We start from the raw sequence: 23,730 nt of genomic DNA, 5'->3' as shown, positions 1-23,730 counted from the left end.
AAACAATAACGATTTTATGTATCCAATGTTTGTTTTCATTCTCTTCGAGATGCTCTTCTTCACATCATGTTGTAAATTCTAAACAATAGCATTACCAGACCTGAAATTTCTGCTATAGACAACCTGAATGCGCAAGATAAAGCACTCAGTAAGAGATGGTTACAAACCTTTCTGATTCATTTGGAATATTCGAGATAGAAAGTTTATCAATATCACTGTAAGTGAGTTTTGAAGCTGAAAGAAGTTCGAGTGTCTTATTAGTCCAATTGACAGGTACCAGGATTGCAAAAGCAAAGAGCGCAATAGGAACAAAGATTTTGAGTCTGTGAGGACAAAAATAACCAAAATAGCAATAATTAGCACGAAAACTGATAACCAACAAGAACATGAACATGAAGATGAAGATGAAGAAAAGCTTGAAAACTAGTGGAGGGAAGTACCCAAGTAAGTAGATCCGCAAGTAAACAGCAGAGTCAAGGCCTGCATGGTCGATAAGCTCGGGTTCTGGCATTTTAAGTGCAGCCGGCATCCAGTTTAAAAAACTGAGATATGATCTATAATCTAAATTGACAAACTTGCGCACAGCTGCACCCGAGTGTCTTGGACTATGTCTTAGACCCTTAATATACCATTTTGGAAAGTATACCCTATCATTATATGGCTGTAATCTCAGAAATGCAAATGCCACCAAGAAACCAAATGCTGTAAGTATATTAATTGCCGCTGCCACTCCTATGTCCTTAAACGTAGCCATCTGTCCCCTGCAAACAATTAAACTCCCACAATCTAAATTGACAAACAATCCATCAACTACATACACTTGTTTAATTTAAACTCTTTCAACGCTAAAAAAAAAACAGTTCAACAAAGAAGATCTGAACAAGTACGAGAATGAAAGGAGTGGTTGGTTAGTTTGGTTACCTTAAAAAGTTTACTTTACTTTACTTTACTTGTAGTTGAAACAAAACAAATGAACAATGAAGAAGTAGAACTGGTTCAAGAGGTAAACTGATATTCTATATAAAGATTAGAAACTGAAAAGAAACCGAAAGAGAACGGGAGTCGTAAAAGTGTGAAAACGGTAAGAAGGTTTTTATTATTTTGTTTAATATATAGGAAAAAAAAACGGTTTTGCTTATATCTGTTTATATGTGTCGGCAATAAAGACCGTAGTGTGAGATTTGATGATATTGACTGTTTGTGTCGTTGTGAGTGGGCACGGGGTAGGACGAATAACGGATATATTTTCGGTAAGTTTTTTGTGTGTTTTTTATAGTGTGTGGGGCCAGAGGAGTGGGTTAAAAGAAGTTTTTCGTTGAAAGTGATTTGACTGTTTAGGACTTTAGGGAGCAAATAATACGTACCATATTACAAAATATCCCAATATATTATGGTATTGGGAGATATCTATCCAGATTTCAGAGAAAAATATATAAATATCACGATATGTTCAGAAATATATACGACTATAAATATCAGTAATATTTCGATGATATTTTTAATATTTATATATATTTTAAAATATTTATTAATATTTTTGTATATATAACAATTTTATTTAATATTTAATATTATATTTCAAATAAATATAAAAAATATATCATGATATATAAAAAAATATCTACGATATTTATCGATATTTTAGATATATCTACGATATTTACATGTGAAACAATATCAAATATTTCCAAAAAAATAGATATATCCACGATACATATCTATAAATTGAATATCGATAAATATTCATATCCTTATATTTTGTACTATGATGTGGACAAACTATTGATGCTAGACTGCTATAGAGGCCTGATATAAATATACGGAAATTGAAAAGACCTCCTTAAACTCCTTTCACAATTTCAACCGTGGTTTTGGAATTCTCGAAATTTCAAAGTATTTCAAGAAAAATCGTAATTTGCATTTTTCAATTGTTACTTTACTATTTTGATTTTTTCCAAAACCAAAATACTGACATGAGCACGAGATTACGTTCGAAATCACAAAATATGATTGGATGTAGGGCTATCAATGGTTTCGATAACTCGAATAACCGACTCGAACCAAACTGATAAAAAGTAGTTTGGGTTTTGATATTTTGGTTTCGCTTCGATAATCGGTACAATTTTGAGTTTGCCCTTCACCAAACCAATATAAACTTGAACCGATAAAATAGTATTTTAGTAATATATTATGATTAATTTTGTATATGTTTTATTAATTGTATGGCTGAAATCAATCGATTTAATTTATGATTTAATTGATTTTATAGTTTTTGGGTCGATCCGGTTTCAATTTGCAATATATCTTATTAATCCGGTTCGGTTCGGTTTAGGATAAAATATAATATTATCGTTTCGGTTTCGAGCACCCAATTATTTTATCGGTTCGGATTTTCTAGAAAAACTGATCTATTGACAGTCGTAGTTGGATATGTGTACCATGATCTCTACTATTGTCTAGTTGTTTTGGATAAATGTCTCTCACTGCATTTAGTATCCATTTACCGAAAAATCATATCCTTTTTTGCTAAAGCTCAAAAACATTTTAACTAGGGTGCTACTTTTTCCCAAAAAAACAATGAGATAATTTTCCGAATTTGGCACTGATATTTGATATTTGGATTATGGTATCCAAATTTTCCAAAAAATAATGGGATTGGAATTGGATGAGTTTTCAAAATTCAATCCACTCCAATTTCCAATTCTTTACAAAATAATGTGGACTTATAAACATATACACATCTTAGCCTCCCATTTTATATACTAACACTAAATCATAGACACAAATAGTTTACAACCATGACAAAAGCCATAATATTATCGTGTTATATTTTAGTTATTAATTACTTCACTAACAAGTTTGGATTGTACTTAATTGTTTTGGACAAAGTGTATTTGAATATATGAACATATTGAATGCTTAATTATCAAATCAATGTATAAACAAGTTCAAAATGGTTGTTGAATGAGTGTATTAACATGTTCAAAATGGTTGATGAATGAGTTGCACTAACATATACAAAATGGTTCCAAAAAAAATATATGTTTTTTTTAGTTTTTTGCCGAGTTTTTTTCAATTTCAAAATTCATGATTATTTTTTTGAATTTCTAAAGTTTATGAATTTTGATTTTTTTTTTCACAAATCCCAAAATGATTGAATTTGAATTAAAAAAAAAAATCTCCTGAAAAAAAATTATAAATTTTTCTAAAAGCCCTTGTCCGATCCGAAGTCAACCTTTTAACGCATATTTGAGTCAATATACACTCTGAAGACAGTATACCAATATATTTTATTTTGGTAAATCTGGTACATATGATGTATGCACCAAAAACTGTTATAAGTATACTAGCCTCATGTCAGGACACGTGGAACAATTTCAATGTGGAATAGAAGTGAATTTACTACTTTACCCCTATGTGTAAACTTTTTTCCCACACTCGAGCCCACTGTGTCTAAAAAAACAAAATTTGAAATTACACAATTACAATTTTGCCCCTCAAAAAGACAAAAACAAATAAAAAAAACAAAAAAAATATGAAAATACCAGACTGAGACTGTAGTAGAATTTACTGTTCACTCTGCCTATATTTTTCACCATTTTTGATACTATATTTGACAAGTTTATAATTTTTTGATTTTTTTGATTATTTGTGACAATATTTAGAATATTTAGGAGATCATATCTACAAAAAATTAGTCAAATCCAAAATTTATAAATGTCCTAACAATTTTAAATTTATTTACGTTTCAAAATAAAATATGTTTGTAAAACCCCTCCCTTTTCAATAATAGTAATAATAATATATATATTTTATTGTTTGTGTACGTGTTTGTCTGTGAGAGGAATTTCAGGCTTTTTTTTTATATAAAGAATTTCAGCCTTTTGGCAATAAATTTTCTGTCCGTTCAAGGTGATCCTATGGTTGCACTCATAATTAAGGTTTGCTAATAGCCTCTAGCACAAACGAAACAATCATCTGCCAACCACAAACGAAAATAACAAGGGTAATTTCCCAATTAGTAACCCATAATGTCAATCTGTTCCCAAGTAGTAACCACTCTTCAATTTTGACTTTTCAACCTCACTTTTGACACTTTTGCCTTTCTCCTTATTTTCAAACAATGCCCACGTGGACATGCAACACTCTCTCTCTACTGCAATACTCTCTCTCCTTATTTGAAGTGATTTGAAGTGATTTGATGGGTGTGTGGATTTAAACTACAGATTATCTTAGAGATGAAGAGATGCAAATGAACGGTCCTTAACGATGTCTCGTGGTTTAAAAGCCTCGAGATTTCGTAAACATTAAGATGGGCGGTTATTGACATTAACATTGTTTCATATACTATTTTTATTATAAAAAATTATTTTTAATAAGAAAAATGTAGAAATAATAAGATTCTTGTAAAAATAACAAGAATAATGATAAAAACATGAATAATGGATAAGATTCTTAAAAAAATAACAAGATGAAAATCATGAATTAAACCAACCCATGTATTAAACCCTTAAAACTAAGCAAAATCTACATAGCATTCACGGGACACGTATTTACGGTTCTACCACTATCATCAACAAAATTGCAAAAGCACCTTAAACTAAGACAAAACATAAACCCCAACATAAAACTGAATGTGAACATAATAATGAGAACATAACAACCCTTAATCTTCATCGTCTTCATCTTCCTCCTCGTCTTCATCATCGCCATCATCCCCAAAACTGGAACTATCATCATCATGTTGGTCTTCCCACATGTAATCAGTAGGGTCTTCAACAAAATAAGGATCATGCATCTCTTCTTCTTCATCGTCTTCTTCTTCATCAGTGTAATCATCAGTAGAATAACTATCCCACATTTTCTCGTACTCGTCACTTGAGTAATCAGTGGTTTCACCGCTTGAACATCCAGGAAGAGGCATGTTGATAACTTTGGTAGATTTAACTTTGGTTGTTGCTTTGGTAGATTGTTGCTAACTGAAAGAATATTAGAATGTGAGAGATCAAATTTTAGATGACTATTTCAAAGATAAATGTTTGCGGGGAAACGAGGCGTTGTAATTATGTGGGGTGGTTAGTTTTCTTTTCACCTTACAGTAAATGGTCATCATGACACACAAACAATGAAGGGACGAGGCAAGACCAAAATTAATTTAGAAAATGAAGTAAATTTTGACCCTTTGTCAAACCCAATGTAATTCGTTTGTTGCCATATTAGAGGACATGCAAGTATGCAACTTCGACTAAATTACTCGAAATTAACCCATAAATGGACCCTAAATGGATTGAATGAATAATTTGGGTACCCATAAATAATTATCAATGTACAAGAAAGTTCTTCGATAGTCTTAAGGCCACAATATAGTTATTCATTGGACGGGGACGAATATGAATATCATTATTTTGGTGGGAAATTTGAGGATTGACATGTGTCCCCAATTTAAAGGCAATCAAACCCTTTTTCTTTTTTCAAATACCCATGTTTATTTCATGATATCTAGTGGCAAGCATGCTTGGCATGTTAAAAACTTCATGTAGAATGTTAATCTTTATCTTGAATTTCTTGAATTTTTTTTAACCTTATTAGAATTAATTATTTAGACAATGTATAGTAAAGTTCTTTGATAGTTCTAGGGTAGGAATATGTTTGTTCATTTGATAGAGGAATCAACATGGACATCGATATTTTTAGGGAAATGAAGTTGGGTACCCAATGAAGTCGACGCGTGGAAATGACCTTGGAACGTACGTGTCACATTAACCGAAACTTAAAGAAATCAATTGGGAATTAGGGGAAAAAACTGTCCTAGTGAAGCTCAATTAAATTTGGAAACCCTAATTTTTAGTTTCACTTCAATCTCCATATTATAACCCCACCCTCATTTTATCTTTACGGTTCGAATTATTGGTGGAGAAATGAGGAAGCTTAACGACATGTAGAATGTCATTAGATAAAATGCAGAAATTATTTGGTGGATTTAGTAAGGAAGAAATGGAGGATTTTGAGAATTCTGTTTTTGAAGCTTTTGCAAATCCAAAAATATATACGCTAAACAACTACTATAGTTTGTGCCATAGTTAGCCATAAAGTTGGTAGACTTTGCTATCGGATTGGTAACAAAGATTTGGTATTCAAGAAGAGTGATGTTGCATTGATTATGGGTCTTAGTGTAAACTCATTTGCTAACTCATTCTACACCACCGGCGTGAAGAACAACACATCGAGAATTTCGTGCTAGGTTTTTAAAGGAAGCACTATTAGTGAGACGAAATATTAGATGCTTTAGTGGTGGCAAAATCCGGTGGTAGTGAAGATAAAAGTGATATATTTAGGCTCAATAGGTTGTATGTCTTTGCTCCAAGTTGTGCTTCCCGGATCTTCTAGGATTTGTAGATGGAAGGTATGTTGATCTTCTTGAGAGGACCTAGCTGCTTTTGATCGGTTTCCATGGGGCACACCTTGCTTTGAGATGTTGGAATCTTGTTTGGATGATATTTACAAAAATGTGTTAGGTGAGAAGGACTCCTTTGCGGTTTATGGTTGTGTTATTTGTTTTGATATTTGGGCATACCTTCACATCCCCTCTTGGGGCTCGTAGGGCATTGAATGGTAAATTCCCAAGAATACTAGATTGGGTTGAGTTGCCTCCCAAGAACTTACATCTCCGGACACGGAAGAAGAAGCTCGAGCCTCTTAAGAGTAAGGTTGTTGCCTTTGACACTTTGGATATTGAAGAAGAAGAAATGAATGAAGATGTAATGAAGGTGGCTTTCAACCAACAGCCCACACAAAAAGCCGCCGGTTTGAGAGGAGATCTTGAGAGGCAGCACACCTACTTGAAAGGCCTTGTAAGCATATGATTGAAACTCGCATTTTTATTATAAACTCTACATTGTTGATTATAAACTCTGCATTGCATTGTTGATTATAAACTCTGCATTGTTAATTATATTTCGCAAATTTGGATACATCAATGCAATGCATTTGACATCTGTTGCATTTATAAGAAAGGTTCTTAAACCGAAAATATCGGGGAAGTATATATTACATTTGTGTTGACTCACGGGATAGGTTCTTAAACTTGATATATCGAAACTCTATGGTAGTTTTATGTTAAGCGATAAGATAGGTTAAGAACCTGGATATATATCGGGAACTTTATGTTAGTGCTCATAAGGTAGATAGGACTCATAAGATAGGACTCTATGATACACCGGCAATGCTTACTTCAACTAACTTTTGAATCTGAGGTTAGGGTGGCTCGGAATGACATCAAGTCTGAAATTAGGGCGGTATGGAGACAATATTGCAAAGGGGTTTTCTGAGGGTGGGAAGAAAAGTGGATTGGGTGAACCATCATCATCCAGGGGGTTGTGAAGGGACCAAGAACAAAGAAAACAAGGGGAAGAAGTTGTGTCTACACCAATGCTGATGCTGTTGTCAAAAAACCTACTACACGGTTTGTTAAGAATAAGGTTAAAGCTGTTGTGGAAGAAGCTGTATCTACCCCACCTTCTAAGAGGAAGTCATCATCCCCACCTTCTAAGAGGAAGTCATCATCCTCTAAGAAAGTAACATTTGATCTTTCATATGAGGTTGAAGAAAATAGAAAAAGAGGAGTGAATGCGGGGTTTAAAATGGTAAGGAGGAGGGGTGAAGAGAAACATAGTATGCGACAAGTGAGAGTCCAAGGTAAAGTAGAAGTTTGTAAAGGCTAGCAAAAGGCAAACAATTTTGAAAAGAAGTCAAGTCGATTGAGAAAAGAAAAGACATGGAGACTAAGAGCAAAGGAAGCTAACAAACCAAAAAGAAGAAGAAATTTGATTGGTTTAGGTGAGGAAGAAGAAGATGGAGAGGGAGAGGGTAGTGAAACTGATCTTGTTGTAGCAGCCGATGTTTTGAGAGATATTAGTGAAGAGTTATCCAAGACTCCTCATGATGACCAGGTGATGGGGGAAGACCATGTACATGGTTTTTTCCAAGAACCTGAACATGAACATGAAGGCCCTTATGATAATGATGAGGGTGCTCCAGAGTTTTTAGTTGAGGAGGTTGAAGAGAGGGTTGTAAATACCTACAAATGTCAAGAGAATGTGGTTCAGGAGTCTTTGAGCAATGAAGTGTAGGAAGAGGGTGTGAAAGAGCTTGTTGATGAGAATGTGGTTGGCCAAAATTCCCTAGTGGAAGTCTATAATATGGATGTTGTTGAGCATGTGTCATTTATTAGTCCCTTGGACATTGCTCCTGGTGATGGTCCCTGGCCTACACCTAATGTTGATGTTCCCTCCAATGATGATGTTGATATTGATGGGAAAGAAGTCCTGAACTCAGAAATGGAGAAGGTCACATTTTACGCTTTACTTTCTTTGCGATCTTGACATAAGCCCGACTTACTGTATTGTCACCCACAACCGCTCAAACCTTTGAGGTAGATAGTCGACTAAAATCTATTGTTGTTATGAAATCTAAAAATGATAATGTGATGTTGGGAAGCGTGATAATGATGTAGATGATGATGATCTTTGTGGAGGGGAAATGGTGGTCCACGATGTGGTGTGCATCAGAGTCAAATGGCAAGTGAAATGGAAAAGAAAAACTGAAGAAACACACCAAAGAAGAAAGAAGAGAAGGGAAGGGATGCAAGGTCGGTCATGGGAAGAAAACATTGACGAGGGAATGTGATGAATTGATCAAGTCTGCTTCTGGCCAAAACATTTATCAAGAAAACCACCACCAAAGGTGACCTCCAAATCTTCTGATTACTATTGGAAGATGTTCACAAGGGTTATACAGTCCACAAAACTGTTTAGATGCTAGAGTGTTTGGATACAACCGGATCTATTTCGGTTACAAAGTTTCCATTCATTGCATGGAAGAGAGTGGGTAGATGGGGAGGTCGATTACACAACTAACATATTATCTTACATATTAACTAGCGGCAACTAACATATTAACCATTAGCAACTAACATATTAACCATCAAAGAACTTCTGCATAATAATGTTTAAAATTCTATGACTCGGTGATCACCATATATGTGAAGAAATTTGTTGATCGTGGTACATCCAACATTGTAAGGAAAATGGCATTCGAGGAAGAAGAAACATATACTATCATTGAGGATGTATACTTTTACGTAAGTTGTATCTCATTGGTTGATGGAATTTGTTTTGTATAGTTCACCTTCTTGATGAAGTACTTTATGATTTTGTTGATGTAGAAATTCATGAATAGAGAGTATACAAACTTTAAGAAGAAGATGGAAGACCAAACCTGATGGTGGTGCAACTCGATGGCGAGAGTAGATAGTGGTGCGTATCATCCACATGAAGTTGTTAAAAGTACTTAGACCCTTATGAAGGAAGAATTAGAGATCAAGCACACCCATCCAGGGCAATGGGTCTTATCATTCCTCTTCAAGTTGAAGGTAGCTTGGGTTCTTGAAGTCTACAATTTTGGAAAGAGAAAAATCTACAACTATGATTCTCTTGGTCTCAAGAAAGTTTCGATGAGCAACTTGCTATAGAGACTTGTCTTACTTATGTCATGAGGTGTCTTTGATCCATCGTCACCTCATGATTTGGGAGCCCCTTGGGCTCGTGAGTTTGTGCCTGTTACTCAACAACCGGATACAAATAGTTGTGGCCTATTTTGCCTAGCCTATCTATTTGCCGCCGAGGGGTGTACACGAGGAAGTAAACAAAATAGATATGCAACCCCATCGAATGAGGAAGAGGATTGGAATGGATATAATTAATTGTGGGTTGAATCGGATCTTTGTTTCAAAAAGCGGACAAGAGCAATTGGAGAAGAGTTTGGAGGATGTTAAAGAAAGTGATGCGTGGCGGGGAATCACTATGAAACGGCTTGGTGGATGCTACTTCTTCTATTTTGTGTTTAGTGAAACAAATAACTTCTTCTATTTTGTGTTTAGTTGTCTAATTTTAGTATGGTAATATCATTTTGTGGTGCCGTTAATATCATCAGCTACGAATTTGTGATGATGGAATTTGTCATTCATTGCTTCATGCTTTCATGCTTTCATGGAGTGATGAGTTAAGTTTTTAGTGAAGCATTTTTTATGGAATTAGTTGCCGATAGGTCCTGCAATGCAATATGGTTATTGGAATATAATGTTTCATCAAACATTTGTGTATAGTTTAGGCGGGAAATGTTTTGGGTGGGAATAGTTTGGCGCCAACACCACTTGGGCGGGAAAATAGTGTGTTTCCTTTATAAGTACAAATTGGGTTGCCTTTCTTGGTCCATCCCATTTCTCTTTCTCTTTTTTTTCTCGTTCAAAATGGGTGGGGGTGAGGATTCTACCAAGAATAATACAAATGTTGGTTCATCATCAACCAACTATAGCAAATGTTTTGAGTGTGGGGAAACTGGGCACTGGAAGATCAACTGTCCATGGGCAACTACGACCATCCGCTATGCTCTGAAATCGAATATAAGGTATGGTGTAAGTACAAAGGCACATAGTGCGGGAAGAAGTTTTCTCTCATGCAGGACCGATCCATGCAAGGGTTTTAAATGGATAGATCTAGAAGGTGAAGGGACACATATAAGGCTAAAGCACCGCTAGTGAAGCAAAGGTGACAAAGGAAAACCGGTTGCAAATCACCATTGATGGTCCTATTAAAATGAAAATAGGGCGTGTTGATGATGTTAGCCTACTTGTAAAGAAACTATCCATTAGAGACTGATATTAATAGTTATCAGTGTTGATGACCATGTCATTGTTATAGTTACTGATATTAATAGTACAAGAAGATGTCCGTTCAAACCAAATTAATTACGAAACCAAAATTGCCAACCAAAACTATCCAAAATATCAACCCCGAAGTAAAGCCCCGAAGTAAACTATCCAATTTACCACTAACATATATGCAACTGAAAGTGCTAATTTCAAACAAACAAACCAAAGTTGCCACTATTGGTGATTGGTTAAAAGAAATATCATATGTACTCTTCATATGCAAAATCTGGTGGAATCCCAACTGAAAAATCAATCCACTCGGCATCATCATCGCGTGCAAGTTGCCTTATTGTGTCCAAGACCACCACAACGCGCATTACACCTTCTTCTTTGGCTTTGGGACTCCCTCTCTTTTAGAAGCGTTTTTCTTTTTACGTGGTCTTCCGGGCATCACCTCATCAACGAATTGGGCCGGACGATGATGCCATCATAAACCCAAACCAGTTGTTCTTTTCCTCTTAATGGTGTCCGGTTCTCTCTATATGTATCCATCATCGTTTCTTTTTGTGTACCAATGCAAGCAAAAGTCATATGCACATAACTTACGGTGATCGATTGCCTTCATAGCATGGCTACAAGGAAGACCAAACTGTTGAAAGAAACCACATGTGCAAGTCCTCTCCAAAAGGTCTGCGGTGTCGATGCGGTCTAGTGATTGCGAGAGAGTAAGTAAGCGTGCTCACTTGCCTTTGTTCTTTGTGAAGCGTCTACTCGAATATCTCGACGAGATGAGCACTTCCTCGGTGATTTGGTCGGTTTGTCTTGACTTTGGCGCCATCACCCGGTAGTCATAAAAATGTTTCATTATGTTCAACCTGATACCATTGACAAGAGATGTCAGCGGCATAGCTCTCTCACGGAAGTATCATCTTGTTCGGCTCTCTATGTGATTTGTGTAGCAAATGCCATACCTTCTCATTGGAGCAAAAAAGCACAACACCACGACTCTTTTCGGAATCTTTACAATCTTTGCATAACCTTTGTTGTCGGCCACAATAAATTTGGCTCATAAGTCTTACAAAATTCTGCTGTTCATAAGTTTATTCTCTCTTCACCTTCCCTTTTTTGTCTCTTGCTTAGTCATACAATTTGAAATGTGTTGTGCACAAAAGCAATGGACCGCATTAGGAAGTATTTTAGGCGCGGCTTGAAGAATGCTTAGATGCCTATCGAGAGAAGAACAAAGTTTTGCTCCGTCCCAACAACAAGGTCTCTTAACTTTTCGAAACCAATCCCGGTGGTCATTATTTTCCTTTGGGACTATGGCAAATGCAATTGAAAACACGTGGCTATCGCCATCAACCGGTAGCGATAGCGATTAGTATGATTGAGTTGTACCTACTGTCATGAAAGTGCCATCAATCATAATCAATGGGGCGAAGACATCTTTTTGTAAGCTCGGACGGTGGCGCCAGTAGCTCACAAACAAGCGTTCAAACTTGTGCTCGGGGGCCGATGGCGTTTGCATTTCGGTGAAACAATCTGAATCCACTCTTTTAAGTTCTTTACAATAATTTGGCAACATTTGGTACGGTGACTAAAGCTTCCCCTTATCGCGCAAGCAAAAAGCGGAACAAACATAAGTTAGTTGTTGCTACTATCATTGCGTTCATTAGTTCTTTGATATAACAAAGGCGGTTACCTTTTGCATTGCAATTTCTTTTGCTTTCAAGCAACTTTTATCGACGACACATTTATGCGGTGTCGTCCTTAACCTCAAACTGCGAAATTTGTTTTGAGCCATATCAATATTGTCCCTAAGTTTGATTTCCAACACGAAACCCATTTTGCATCGGCTTGTTTTTATTAGTTGCAATTGCTTTATCTTGTGAACATGTATGTGCTTCTCGAAGGTTATAATAACCCATATATCGAAGAACCGGTGGTGGTTTTGCAAACAAATGAAATGTGCAACCGGGGAGACTTACACTTCATATAAATCCTCTCGGGAAGTGCTGCGACGACGCCAAATCAAACATGTTTGCTATTGCGTATGACTTCATGTCTTTTATAAGATCATCGAGTAGGATAGTGTTGTCTACTTTAGGAGGAACAAACTTCGAGGGTTCACATGAGGAGTTACATCCACTTTAGCCGGTGTTTACGGACTATGGGGAGCGAAGAGGATCATATCCTTGATGTAAGTCTTCGAATTGAGATCTTACGCACCGAATAAGCGAAAGCATCAACCATTCCATTTGTTTCAATATCGGGTTCACTTTGGCCTTCCTCATCATTAACAATCATATCGGGTTCGGTTTGGCCTTCCTCATCATTAACGGTCATAGGCGTGCCTCCCCAAAAACTCTTGACTACGGTTAGGAGTAGACCATACATCACAATCATCATCCAATAATTGAACTTCATCATCATCATCTTGATTACCACCATTTACTACTCTAACTTCATCATCATCAGCTCCATCCTTTACTTGTACTACTTCTTCTTCTTCAAAATTAACTTCATGTAGTATTTCAACTTCATCATCATCACCTTAATTATTGTCAATATTTTGATTCATGGAAATTCTATATTCCTCGGGGGCGTCCTCGTATCACCATATGGATTTTGGGAATCAAAGTCATCATAATCGGGTTGATCAAGATCCGGTACACCATCTTGCTCATCACCATCATTGACCGTCCCTCAGTATTATATCGATGAATTAGCTCCCCACTATCGGCAAGCTGGAACTATATGTTACCTTGCAAGGCTATAGAGTGTACCTTCCACAAACAGAGAAGGCGGTGTGACCGTTTCTCTTTTTGCATCTTGAAGGTTGGTGTAACCGGAGGAAACACCCTACGGACAAATATCTATATTTCAATGAACACTTTCGGTAAGTTCCACACCACTATCGGTGACGGGTAAGCTATCATCTATCAACATATCCCATTGATATCGAAGACTTACTGTCATCACCTTTCGAACGATGACAAGGCTGTGAGGTTGAATGTGTTCTTCGGCGTCGTGAATCTCCACATCTTCTATTGATGAGTCCCCACTCTCCCACTCCGGGGTTGGTCAAGGGGACTTTCACGGAAAACCAAAGATTCATAACTATCGGAAATAAAACATGTACCCACCCTCAATAATAATGACCTAACCAAATGGGCGCATTACTTACCGATTGCTTCATCGACAAGTTTAAATTGGTTAATGGGGCGACGACGGCGAGCTAGCTCCTTACGTTTTGAGAAAAGAGTGTTTCATAGGAGAAATAATGCTTGGAGTCGGCGTCTTTCTTAAACAACTTCGATAGCAACTTCTTTCTTCTTAACATTAGAACGTCCATTGCTTACCACCTTCTTCTCGCCGTTGATAACCCAAACCATCATTGTTTTTTTGGAGACTTTCTTTGTTTCATAATCATGTTCAAATAATCTGTTTCTTCATCAATTCGACACGGGAACTTCTTCGTCAAGTATCTTATAGAAAAAGTAGATCTCTTTCTCGACAACACACCTTCCACGGTACTCATGAATCCTTCAAATGAAATACCCCCATCACAAACTCTCAATTTCACCTCGCCACTGACATACTTCATCCAGGCCATACTTGTCCGCTTTCATCTCCCCATTGTAGTGAATAAGAACATCCAAAAAGTACCTAACCGGTAAAGTATAAAAAAACAACCAAACAGCGATGGTTACAAAGAAGTACCTAACCATAAACCATAAAAACTGAAAAGTAAATTCAAACATTTAAGCACAAACTAGTTAAACTAACACTTTTAGGATATTTATGACAAAATCTATCTTAAATGCCTTAATATTAAACCCAACATTAAATATAGAATCAACATGGAAACCACCAACATTCTACCACAACTATATAATCAACAAGCATTTATGCATGGAGACGTCATAGATGTCTTCAAAACCCTCTTCCTTGAAAGATGAAACATCAAACAAACAAAACACTAAACTACGTGGAACAAAACCGTAGTAGACCCAAGGCCCTAGATGGCTTAAAAACAACAAACTATACCTTTATCATGTGAATGTGTCATGTTTTCCATGTCAAATCTTAAAAATACAAAAGCAGAGGGGACAATGGCGAGGAAGAAGAAGAAACAATCAAAAAAAAAGCGAAACTTTGAGCTTTTGTCCTTATTTTTTAGGTTGGCTCAAAATCTGAGGTAAAAGTTGTAAAGCGTCTCGACAACCAAAAAAATCGAGTTGGCGATAGTTTATTAGTCGGTTGCTTCTTCATTATAGCAAAACGAGATACTACAACATGTTTTGATTAACGTGTTTTCTTGATCAAGATCAACGGTTGTCCATCATTTGTAAAGTCAAACTCATCAGTCTGATATATGGCGGAGTTATCTTGAAGATAGGTAAAGAGGGGAGAGAGTGTTGCATGTCCACGTGGGCATTGTTTGAAAATAAGAAGAAGGGCAAAAATGTCAAAAATGAGGTTGAAAAGTCAAAATTGAAGAGTGGTTACTACTTGGGAACAGATTAACATTATGGGTTACTAATTGGGAAATTACCCAAATAACAAAGTTTTATGTGCCTTCAAAATACCACTCATTATTACATGTGCAAATAACGACATGGACCACAAACTTCCACGACAAGAACATGTCACATTTCAGATGCACACCACATATTGCCATATTCATTCATGACCGTATTTCCAATACCCACCTATTTGATCAATAAAGAGACTTAAGCAAAAGATTTATGGAACGTGTCACTTCCCAAAATCAATCGCTCGCCCACCTTTTATTTTTTCCGATAATCAACCCCTCACCTACCTTAGCTCAAGTATGTAGTGCAAAAAAACGGTTTATCGAAAAAAAAAAAAGTACGTAGAACAAAAATGCAATATATGTTTTCTTATTATGATATTAGGAGGACTTGAATTGGTGCAACTTGTCCACAAAAACTCTCCAATTTATTATACATGCATTCACTCAATTACAACGAGACACCTCATCGCAACCAGAAGACCAAGAGTGAACAAAGTTATTACATAGGCAAAAATGTCAGGCGCGGTATTTACACCATAACTTATGTGGGATTGACACCCTTTTGACAAATTCCAAAGTATTATCACATCTACTATTAATTGTACAAGTTGACATGCACTCTTATATTCTCACCGTAACAAACTCACAATCTTTGTATACTCACGACAGTGTGTTGCTTGTCGTTTTGGAAATATCACGGAATCCATTTGTCGTGGGTTTTGAAATATCACAGTATTCATATATCATGTGTGTTAAAAAAAAATCATTTACGGCAAAGTTATGTTGTCAGATGTGGGAACTCATGGCAACTCACTGCTCTGAAATATAGGAACTCACGACATCGCTATCGGGTATGTTCGGTGTAAAATGATATATAGAGATTAGAGAATAACCATTATTTTTTTACCATTTTGCTAAAAAGGTGCCAATCTTATTAAATGGGATATAAATACCGCGCTCCAAAATGCAAACTATAAGTTTTATTTTGAGGAGGTGACAAATGGCGAGACATGCCTTGAACTATAAGATATTGGTATTCCCGTTGAATAAATTGGTTTTATACTTTTATATGTAAACCAGAAGTTTTATTGTTTTGTTTCATTTACACACCACAAAATACCAGCGAAGAAGGAGAACTGTTGAAGCAGTCAACTAGGATTCTCTCTAACTATTTGTCTATCTATCTCAAAGTGGAAGAGAAGGAAAGGAATACGTAAAAAGTGTGAAACTGTCTATCTATCTCAACGTGGAAGAGAAGGAAAGGGCATCCGTAAAAAGTGTGAAACGTATGGTAATAAGGTTTTTTTTGTACCTTTTATATTTAATATTTTATTTATTTTGGAATTAAAAAAGATGGTTTTTTTAATGTGTCGGCAATTATGAAGGTGTGTGCGATTTGATGATTTTGACAGTTTGTAAGTGGGCACGGGGTTGGACGACTAACGGCTATGTATTTGGTAATTTTTTTTGGTTTCTTTTAAAATTTTCTCCTAGTGGGGTAGCCTTGATGTATATTGCTAGCCACTGGGTAGATGCTAAAGAGACGATGAAATTTTTATTGACAACTTTCTTTCTCAAATTTTTTGTTTGGTTGCTGGCACCAATCAAATGGTTACAGATAACAACTTAAGAAAATAATTTCATGCATCATGATGTTTATGTTTGTTTGGGTCCCCGTCCTTCCCAAGTAAAATTGGTGCATATTATCTCAATATTGACTATTGTCTTGGATAAATTGTCTTTCACTCCCATTCGTTTCACTGAAAAATCATCTTTTTTTTTGCTTGGTCTGAAAAATCATCCTCTTCTATACTGAGTTAAAAAAAATATATATATTTAAAAAAAAAAAAAAAAAAAAAATAAAAATAAAACTCAAAAGCCATTTGAACCCAAACTCAAAATAATTAAAACCACTGGCACAAAAAGATTTTTTTTTTGGTGAATCCAACACACAGTACATACAATCAAAGTTGTATTACAGTAAAATTTTTATTTTATTTTATTAAAGTGTTTGAATTTTGTTTGTATCCAATTGTCAATTTCTCTATAAATTTATAGTTGTGGAAATGGCAAATTTTATAATAAATACAGTAAGAAACTAGGTTCGCCTGGGAAATAGAATATAGGGCGGACACACTTGGGGCCGGTGGAACAACTTTAACAATATTTAATAGACATTTTAATAATAGATAGCAAATAAGTTATATAGTTATGTCTGGACTCTATTGAGACAAAAACAAAAAAAAAAGATTATCACAACCCAAAGAAAGTCCACACTTTGTTGTTATGAGGTGTGCAGGTTGAATCAATAACCTTGGGGAGTAAACAATCTTAGAAGAAGACAAAAGACATAAACATATATAGAGGTAATCTCCTGCAAAAGACTCGACACATTCCATGATAAGCCTGAACTGCCGCCATTAACTTCTTGAACTAAGGTTTCGCATTCAAAGCAAACTACTAACTTATTTATACTCAGAACCTAAGCTTTAAAGCTTGCAGTTCGGATTCTTCTGTTGAACTGACTGCGATGTGTTCTTGTATAAGATAAAAGTTTACGCCACTCATTAATGGTAAAACCAGTATCAGCATTGTTAGAAAAATGAATTTGCACAAATCCATTGAGATATGAATGAGTAATTTGTCTTCCAAATTATCCCACTTGAGATGAAATGGGTTTCTCTTGAAACAATACGTAAAGTGAGAAGAAAAAACTTTTTCGAAAGGGTGCAATAGTTCGAAACAGTGCATTATGTTGAAAATGTGCGGCATTTCGAAATATGCATTGATTCGAAATAGTGCATCATGCATGCCGAAAATGTGCGACTTTGCGAAATAAGCACTAGTTTATTTGAAACAGTGTTTTATGTCGAAATGGTGTGTCCTTTCGAAACATGTGACTTTTCAAAGAGTTGCCTACTTTTTTCCAAGAGTCACTGTTATGAGGGAGTAATATTCACATCCAATGAATACCACACACGTGTCTAGCATATTCAGAGCTAACAACCGACCTCATATCCTCGACCTCAGAGCTCGCTTCATAGTGACTCGACTCAGGCAAGCAACTTACTTAACTTGCGCCCAGAGCGATGTCACCACCAACCGATCTCCCTTACTTGACCTGTGAGCTCGCTTTAAAGTGACTCGAGTCGAGTAGACGATCTCACCATGAAGTGACCTCCTTAGCGCTCACTCCTCTCACTCCACAACGGCTCGTAACGTAAGCCTTTATTATTGCAGCCATCAAGACCGAAGCTTCAGGCACGCAGCTCATTGATTCTTCATAACTCACCGTCATGGCTCATAAGTGACATGAAGACTTGGATCTGACCTGAAGCAGGAGAGCATGAGCCGCGGGCATCTTGCCTATATAAAGAGGATGAGAAACTACGTCTGACCTGATTCAAGTCTCCCCCCTGCAAAGAGAACTTGATACGTAGGCAGTTCGTTTTGGTCAAACCCAAACAATCAACCATATCCCAAATTGCCTACTCCAATAAGGTTAAATGAAACATAACCTTTACAACTGTGTTGTTTCGAAGAGGCACCACTCACCTATAGATAGTGGATGAATTTTGAGAGAAAAACACACCAGATCACACAGAGTTCCGATATTTCTCTTATTCATTTGTTCTTAGTCAAATACTATGTTGTGTTCATTGATTCTATATAATTGAAGTGATAGCTTTTTATATAAGGAAATCCGTTCTATTTTGGGAGACAGTTTCCCATCAACTTTCAAGCACCATAAGGGGGAAAATCTGTCTTAAGGACATAATGTATTTAAACTAGGCTCAGATTTAACTAAGATGTACAAGACATTTACAAGACAAAAGGTTTGTATGGTTTGGTAATTAGTAAAGAGTAAGTACAATTAAGTTGTATATTCCTAGTAACTTAAGACAAATTTCTTTTCCTTATTCTTTTTTACTTAACATAATTTGTTTATGTTTTCTTTTCTGTTTTGGTTTAAAAGAATAACAAAGTGTAGTTGTATTTCAGAATATGGCAACACCACCAGTTACTCCTACTGTTACTGTTCCTACTGTTGTTCCTATTCTGTTCCTCATGGGGAGAAGCTTGAAAAGTTCAATGGAACTGATTTCAAGCGCTGGCAACAGAAAATGCTCTTCTATCTGACCACCCTAACTTGGCAAGGTTTTTGTGGGATAAAGCTCCTGATGTAAGCCTTGATGAAACCGACAAGGAGAAGGTTTTGGCCAAGGATACTTGATTTCATGCTGATTTCTTGTGTAGAAATTATGTCCTTAGCGGGTTGGCTGACTCATTATACAATGTGTATAGTGTGTTCAAGACTGCTGATAAGTACCCAAAACTGTATTTTAAACCCCGTAGAGACATTACATTTGGGTAGGGGTGCAAGTGGATATCCAAATATTCGAATCCGATTCGAATTCGTATTCGAAAAATCGGATATTATCCGAAAATTTTGGATTCGGATTCGGATTCGGATATTTTTTTTTTATGTCCGAACTAGTTTCGGATACGGATTCGGATACTGACATATCCGCATCCGATAATATCCGATCCGATTTTAAAAAATTAATAGTTATTATATATAATTTATTCATTTATTTTTTATTGTACAAAATATTATATAAAATCATAAACTAATAATATAAAACTATAATAACAAAATAATAATAATAAATGACAAATATAATATTTATAGTGGTAAAATGAATTATTCAAAACAAATAAAATTTTAATTTTTGGATCGGATATTATCCGATATCCGTTTCGGATATCCGAAATCGGATTCGGATAACTTTTTTAATATCCGTCGGATTCGGATTCAGATTCGGATACAGCCATATCCGCATCTGAATCTATCCGTTTGCACTCCTACATTTGGGTTAATTATGTGTTTAATAAATGTAAATTAATTGTATTTTTATGTTTTCACAGGTTTTGACAATCAACGTTAAAATACACACAAAACCTGTGTTTTAGCAAGAAATACAGCCGAATAAAGCTTGGACTTTAAATCTTCAGTATCAGCTCATTTAAAGCTCCAAACTGCCAGCAAAACTCATGGACTCAGAGAACCATGAAACAAGTTGAAGAATCCAAACTTGAGTCCCTAAGCCAGCTAAAGAAGATATTTTGGTCAAACTGACCTAAATCAGCCCGAAAATTAGGAGCAAACTTCAAATGGCGATATCTTATGTCTCCTAACTCTGATTCATGCATTCGACCAGTTAAAATGATTAACGCATAAAACTCTACGCAATGGTATCTAGCTTCCAAAAAATGGTCGTACGGTTTAGAATATGAAGATAAAGCCAAAGCCTATTACTATTTAGTCCAAGCCTATTACTATTATAGAGAATATTTCTAGAATATTTCATAGAATATTTCCTGGAATATTATATTTTATTTGTAACCGTTAGATTTAGATTAGATGGATTGAATCTAGACCGTCTAAAAAACTATAAATAGAAGGGTTTAGTTTCAGCTTTTCGGATGGAATGATTAGCATTCCATCAGTAGGAGTAGAGTAGTTTACTGCTTTCCTAGTGTAATGAAAAATTTGATTTATAGTTTTTAATTAAAATGTTTTTAATTCAGTTTTATTTTATGTTAATTAGAATAACACTTTAGTTCTGTGATCTCAGAGCAGAAATTCTACCTAAGTGAAGATTATATCCATTAGGGAGGGTGTTTCAATAATTATAATGATTAGGGAATCGAGTAAGTTCACCCAGAGATGGGGTTCTGAATCGATTCCACGCGCTAATAACGCTCGTTCAGAGATGAAGAGTCTTTATTAAGGATAAAAAATCGAGACTAACTCTTTTAACGGAGATATGATTCGCTCAAACAGATTTTCTATCTCCAAAATCAAAGTCTACTTTATTTTATTTCCATCATTTTCTCACCTAAATCCATTTTCACAAATTCGCGTGATCATATTAGTTTTGCTTATAAAAAACATTTTGCAATTTTATTGAAATGTGAACGAAATAACAAATCCGACCGCTATTTTACAAACAGATCAGCTGCTAAGGAACTTTAGGATTCGTTGGACACACTAATATAGAAAAGTCTTAAGATAGCATGCGAAAAACGCTATGGATGTTGTTCAATAGCGTTTTCTAAAACGCTATTAATGACGGTGCTATGCTTTTATTGATAGCGTTTTTTAAAAAACGCTATTATATTTATAGCGTTTTTGCCTTAGCGCTATTATAGACCGATAACATTTAATATGGAAGTGCTATGCTATTTGATTGCGTTTGTTTATATCGCTATCTATTTATTAATATCGTTTTCTCTTTAGCGTTATCCGTTCTATAGCATTTTAAATTGTGCGCTATCCATTTTAAAACATTTCCTAATCACATGCATTTGTAATGAATTTCGTTTTTTTTTAATCTCGAAAACACGATTAATTTTTATTTGGATCCAGATGGATTCGAACCATCAACCTCTCACTCTCATTGAGTGAGCACTCTTTCCCATTTTGAGCTTATAGATCCATGAAAAAATAAACACACACACAACATACATTTTATTTAAAAAGGAGTAATCACTTGTAGTTATGTGGTTATACTCAAAATAATATAAGATAAATCTATCAGATACACAATATAAGTTACATAAGGAACTAGTACATAGGAATGAAAGATATTTTACCACGGAATGTAAAAGGAAGTCAATACAATATATCTTCTTATACATGACAAGACAACTAAAAAAATACAAGGATCATGACATGAATACATGATGACCTTATAAGATACTCATTTTGAGAAAAAATCTTTAGAATATAAAGGCACTTACCAAAAAATATATATAAAGTCAAGGCAGTAAGAAGGATTTGGAGTATGCATGATACCTTACGCTCTAGCAAGTAGCAATGCAAATCTTCAAAAATAGTATAAAGAATTATCAGTTGCTGAATTTAACTGCACCAATTGGAGCATATAGAAATAGCATTGAAGAACTTAAAACAGAATTTAACTATGTACTGATTAACTACCAAACAAAAGTCACATGATCGCTTCATTTGTTCAATATTTACCTGTCCCCCACTTCACAAAATAAGCCAATCCTTTCAACCCCTAACTAGGATGCTCCACGAACTCTTAGCAAGAAAGGAATGATGCTTAAAGCAAGTGTGAAAGTCGTTGCTTGTGGGTCGGCATGTCCTTCCCTACTTCCTTGCTCCGCTTGCTTTCAATCTGTAAACCTCCGTTGGAGATGCTTCCTTATTCCTAACATAGCCCACCTGCACCATCACCCAGCAGTTCGAAGAGTTGGCCATCCATCTGGAATACTTATTTACAAGACTGAAGAACCACTAAAGAACAATAAGTGAACAAACAAACAAAAAAAGGTGTAGTAAATTTCATCTACAGTACTTGAAACCTCTTAGATGCACATTGATCCTCTAAAGTCTCCATGTATAAAGAATTCATTAGCAACAAAGAAAAATGGGCCGGACACATAGAGACAAAATTAACAATATTAAAACATTAACTTCATTATGTAAGGTGATAAGCAACCACGAAATGATAAGCGGAGGAAATCATATAAAAGCGAGAAGCGGATATCTCTGCAAAAAGTAATAGGCAACCCGAAATGGCATCACGCTACGAGGAAGTATTCAAAAATCTTGATCCTATACCCATGACATTCAGGCGACACTATATCAAGCCACACGGGCATTTGAAACCAAATGTAGAACCGCAGGGGCTTCAAACCACTTACAATATATTGGACATGTAATAGGTTTATCAAGAAAACAAACAATGAGATCCATCGCAATTACAAATTGCAATGCCTAATAATGAAATTGGGATGAAAACTCCTTTGGAAAAGCGGACTTGTATGCATTGTACTTTAGCTAAGGTAAGTAGTACAAACACATTGTTTCGATTGGTAATATAATTAACTATAAAGCTTACTTCAAAACCGAAACACCACTTACTTGGATACATTATTTCCGGTGACTGCATGTATGTCGATGTGAAAGCCAACTTTACGCTTCTCTGCAAAGGCAAAACAAAACACAAATAAATACAAAGTTTCATTCGGTTGGCACGGGTCGAAACTTATTGCCCTTTAAGGACACATAATTAACATGTATAACCGGTCTAGTTACTTTCGAGGAGGCTTTGTGCATGCCGATCACGAACTTGTTTAATTATTAAAAAGGTAACCAAGCTTGAAGAATTAGACTAGTTGAATCAACATCAAGGAATTAAAAGTCGGGGAAAAAAATGAGATATACTTACCGGTTTGGGAACTCTTAACACAAAGGGAAGTGAATGGGGCAATGCTTCATAATTCAACATTAGATTATTGGGTGACATAAGTTTCATTGTTTTGGAATTCAACATGTGCATTCCACGTCACACACTTATTCCTTGGATGGTTGTTCAAAATTTTGCACTAGGGTAGGCGTAGGTGTGCTACTCTGCTTGGTCGAGAAAAAGAAAGATTCACGGCTTTA

At 35.7% G+C, this 23,730-nt stretch overlaps 1 protein-coding gene across 1 annotated transcript in view; it reads right to left on the bottom strand.

Annotated features, from left to right (window-relative positions):
- LOC147475503 (hyperosmolality-gated Ca2+ permeable channel 1.2-like) overlaps positions 1-1,137 on the bottom strand; it is a 29,940-nt gene extending 28,803 nt beyond the window's left edge. The window contains exons 1-3 of the mRNA XM_086583008.1: positions 922-1,137; positions 441-761; positions 168-323 (exon numbers count right to left, since the gene is read on the bottom strand). Coding sequence (XP_086439134.1) covers positions 168-323; positions 441-754 — 470 coding nt within the window. The 5' untranslated portion in view covers positions 755-761; positions 922-1,137. The remainder of the gene's footprint in view (positions 1-167; positions 324-440; positions 762-921) is intronic.
- Positions 1,138-23,730: the final 22,593 nt, after the last annotated feature.

The sequence above is a fragment of the Coptis chinensis genome, chromosome 9 (assembly GCF_015680905.1).
Source record: "Coptis chinensis isolate HL-2020 chromosome 9, ASM1568090v1, whole genome shotgun sequence".
NCBI classification, from domain to species: domain Eukaryota; kingdom Viridiplantae; phylum Streptophyta; class Magnoliopsida; order Ranunculales; family Ranunculaceae; genus Coptis; species Coptis chinensis.
The sequence above is the reverse complement of the archived record's forward strand: the minus strand, read 5'-3'. Positions and strand labels throughout refer to the sequence as shown.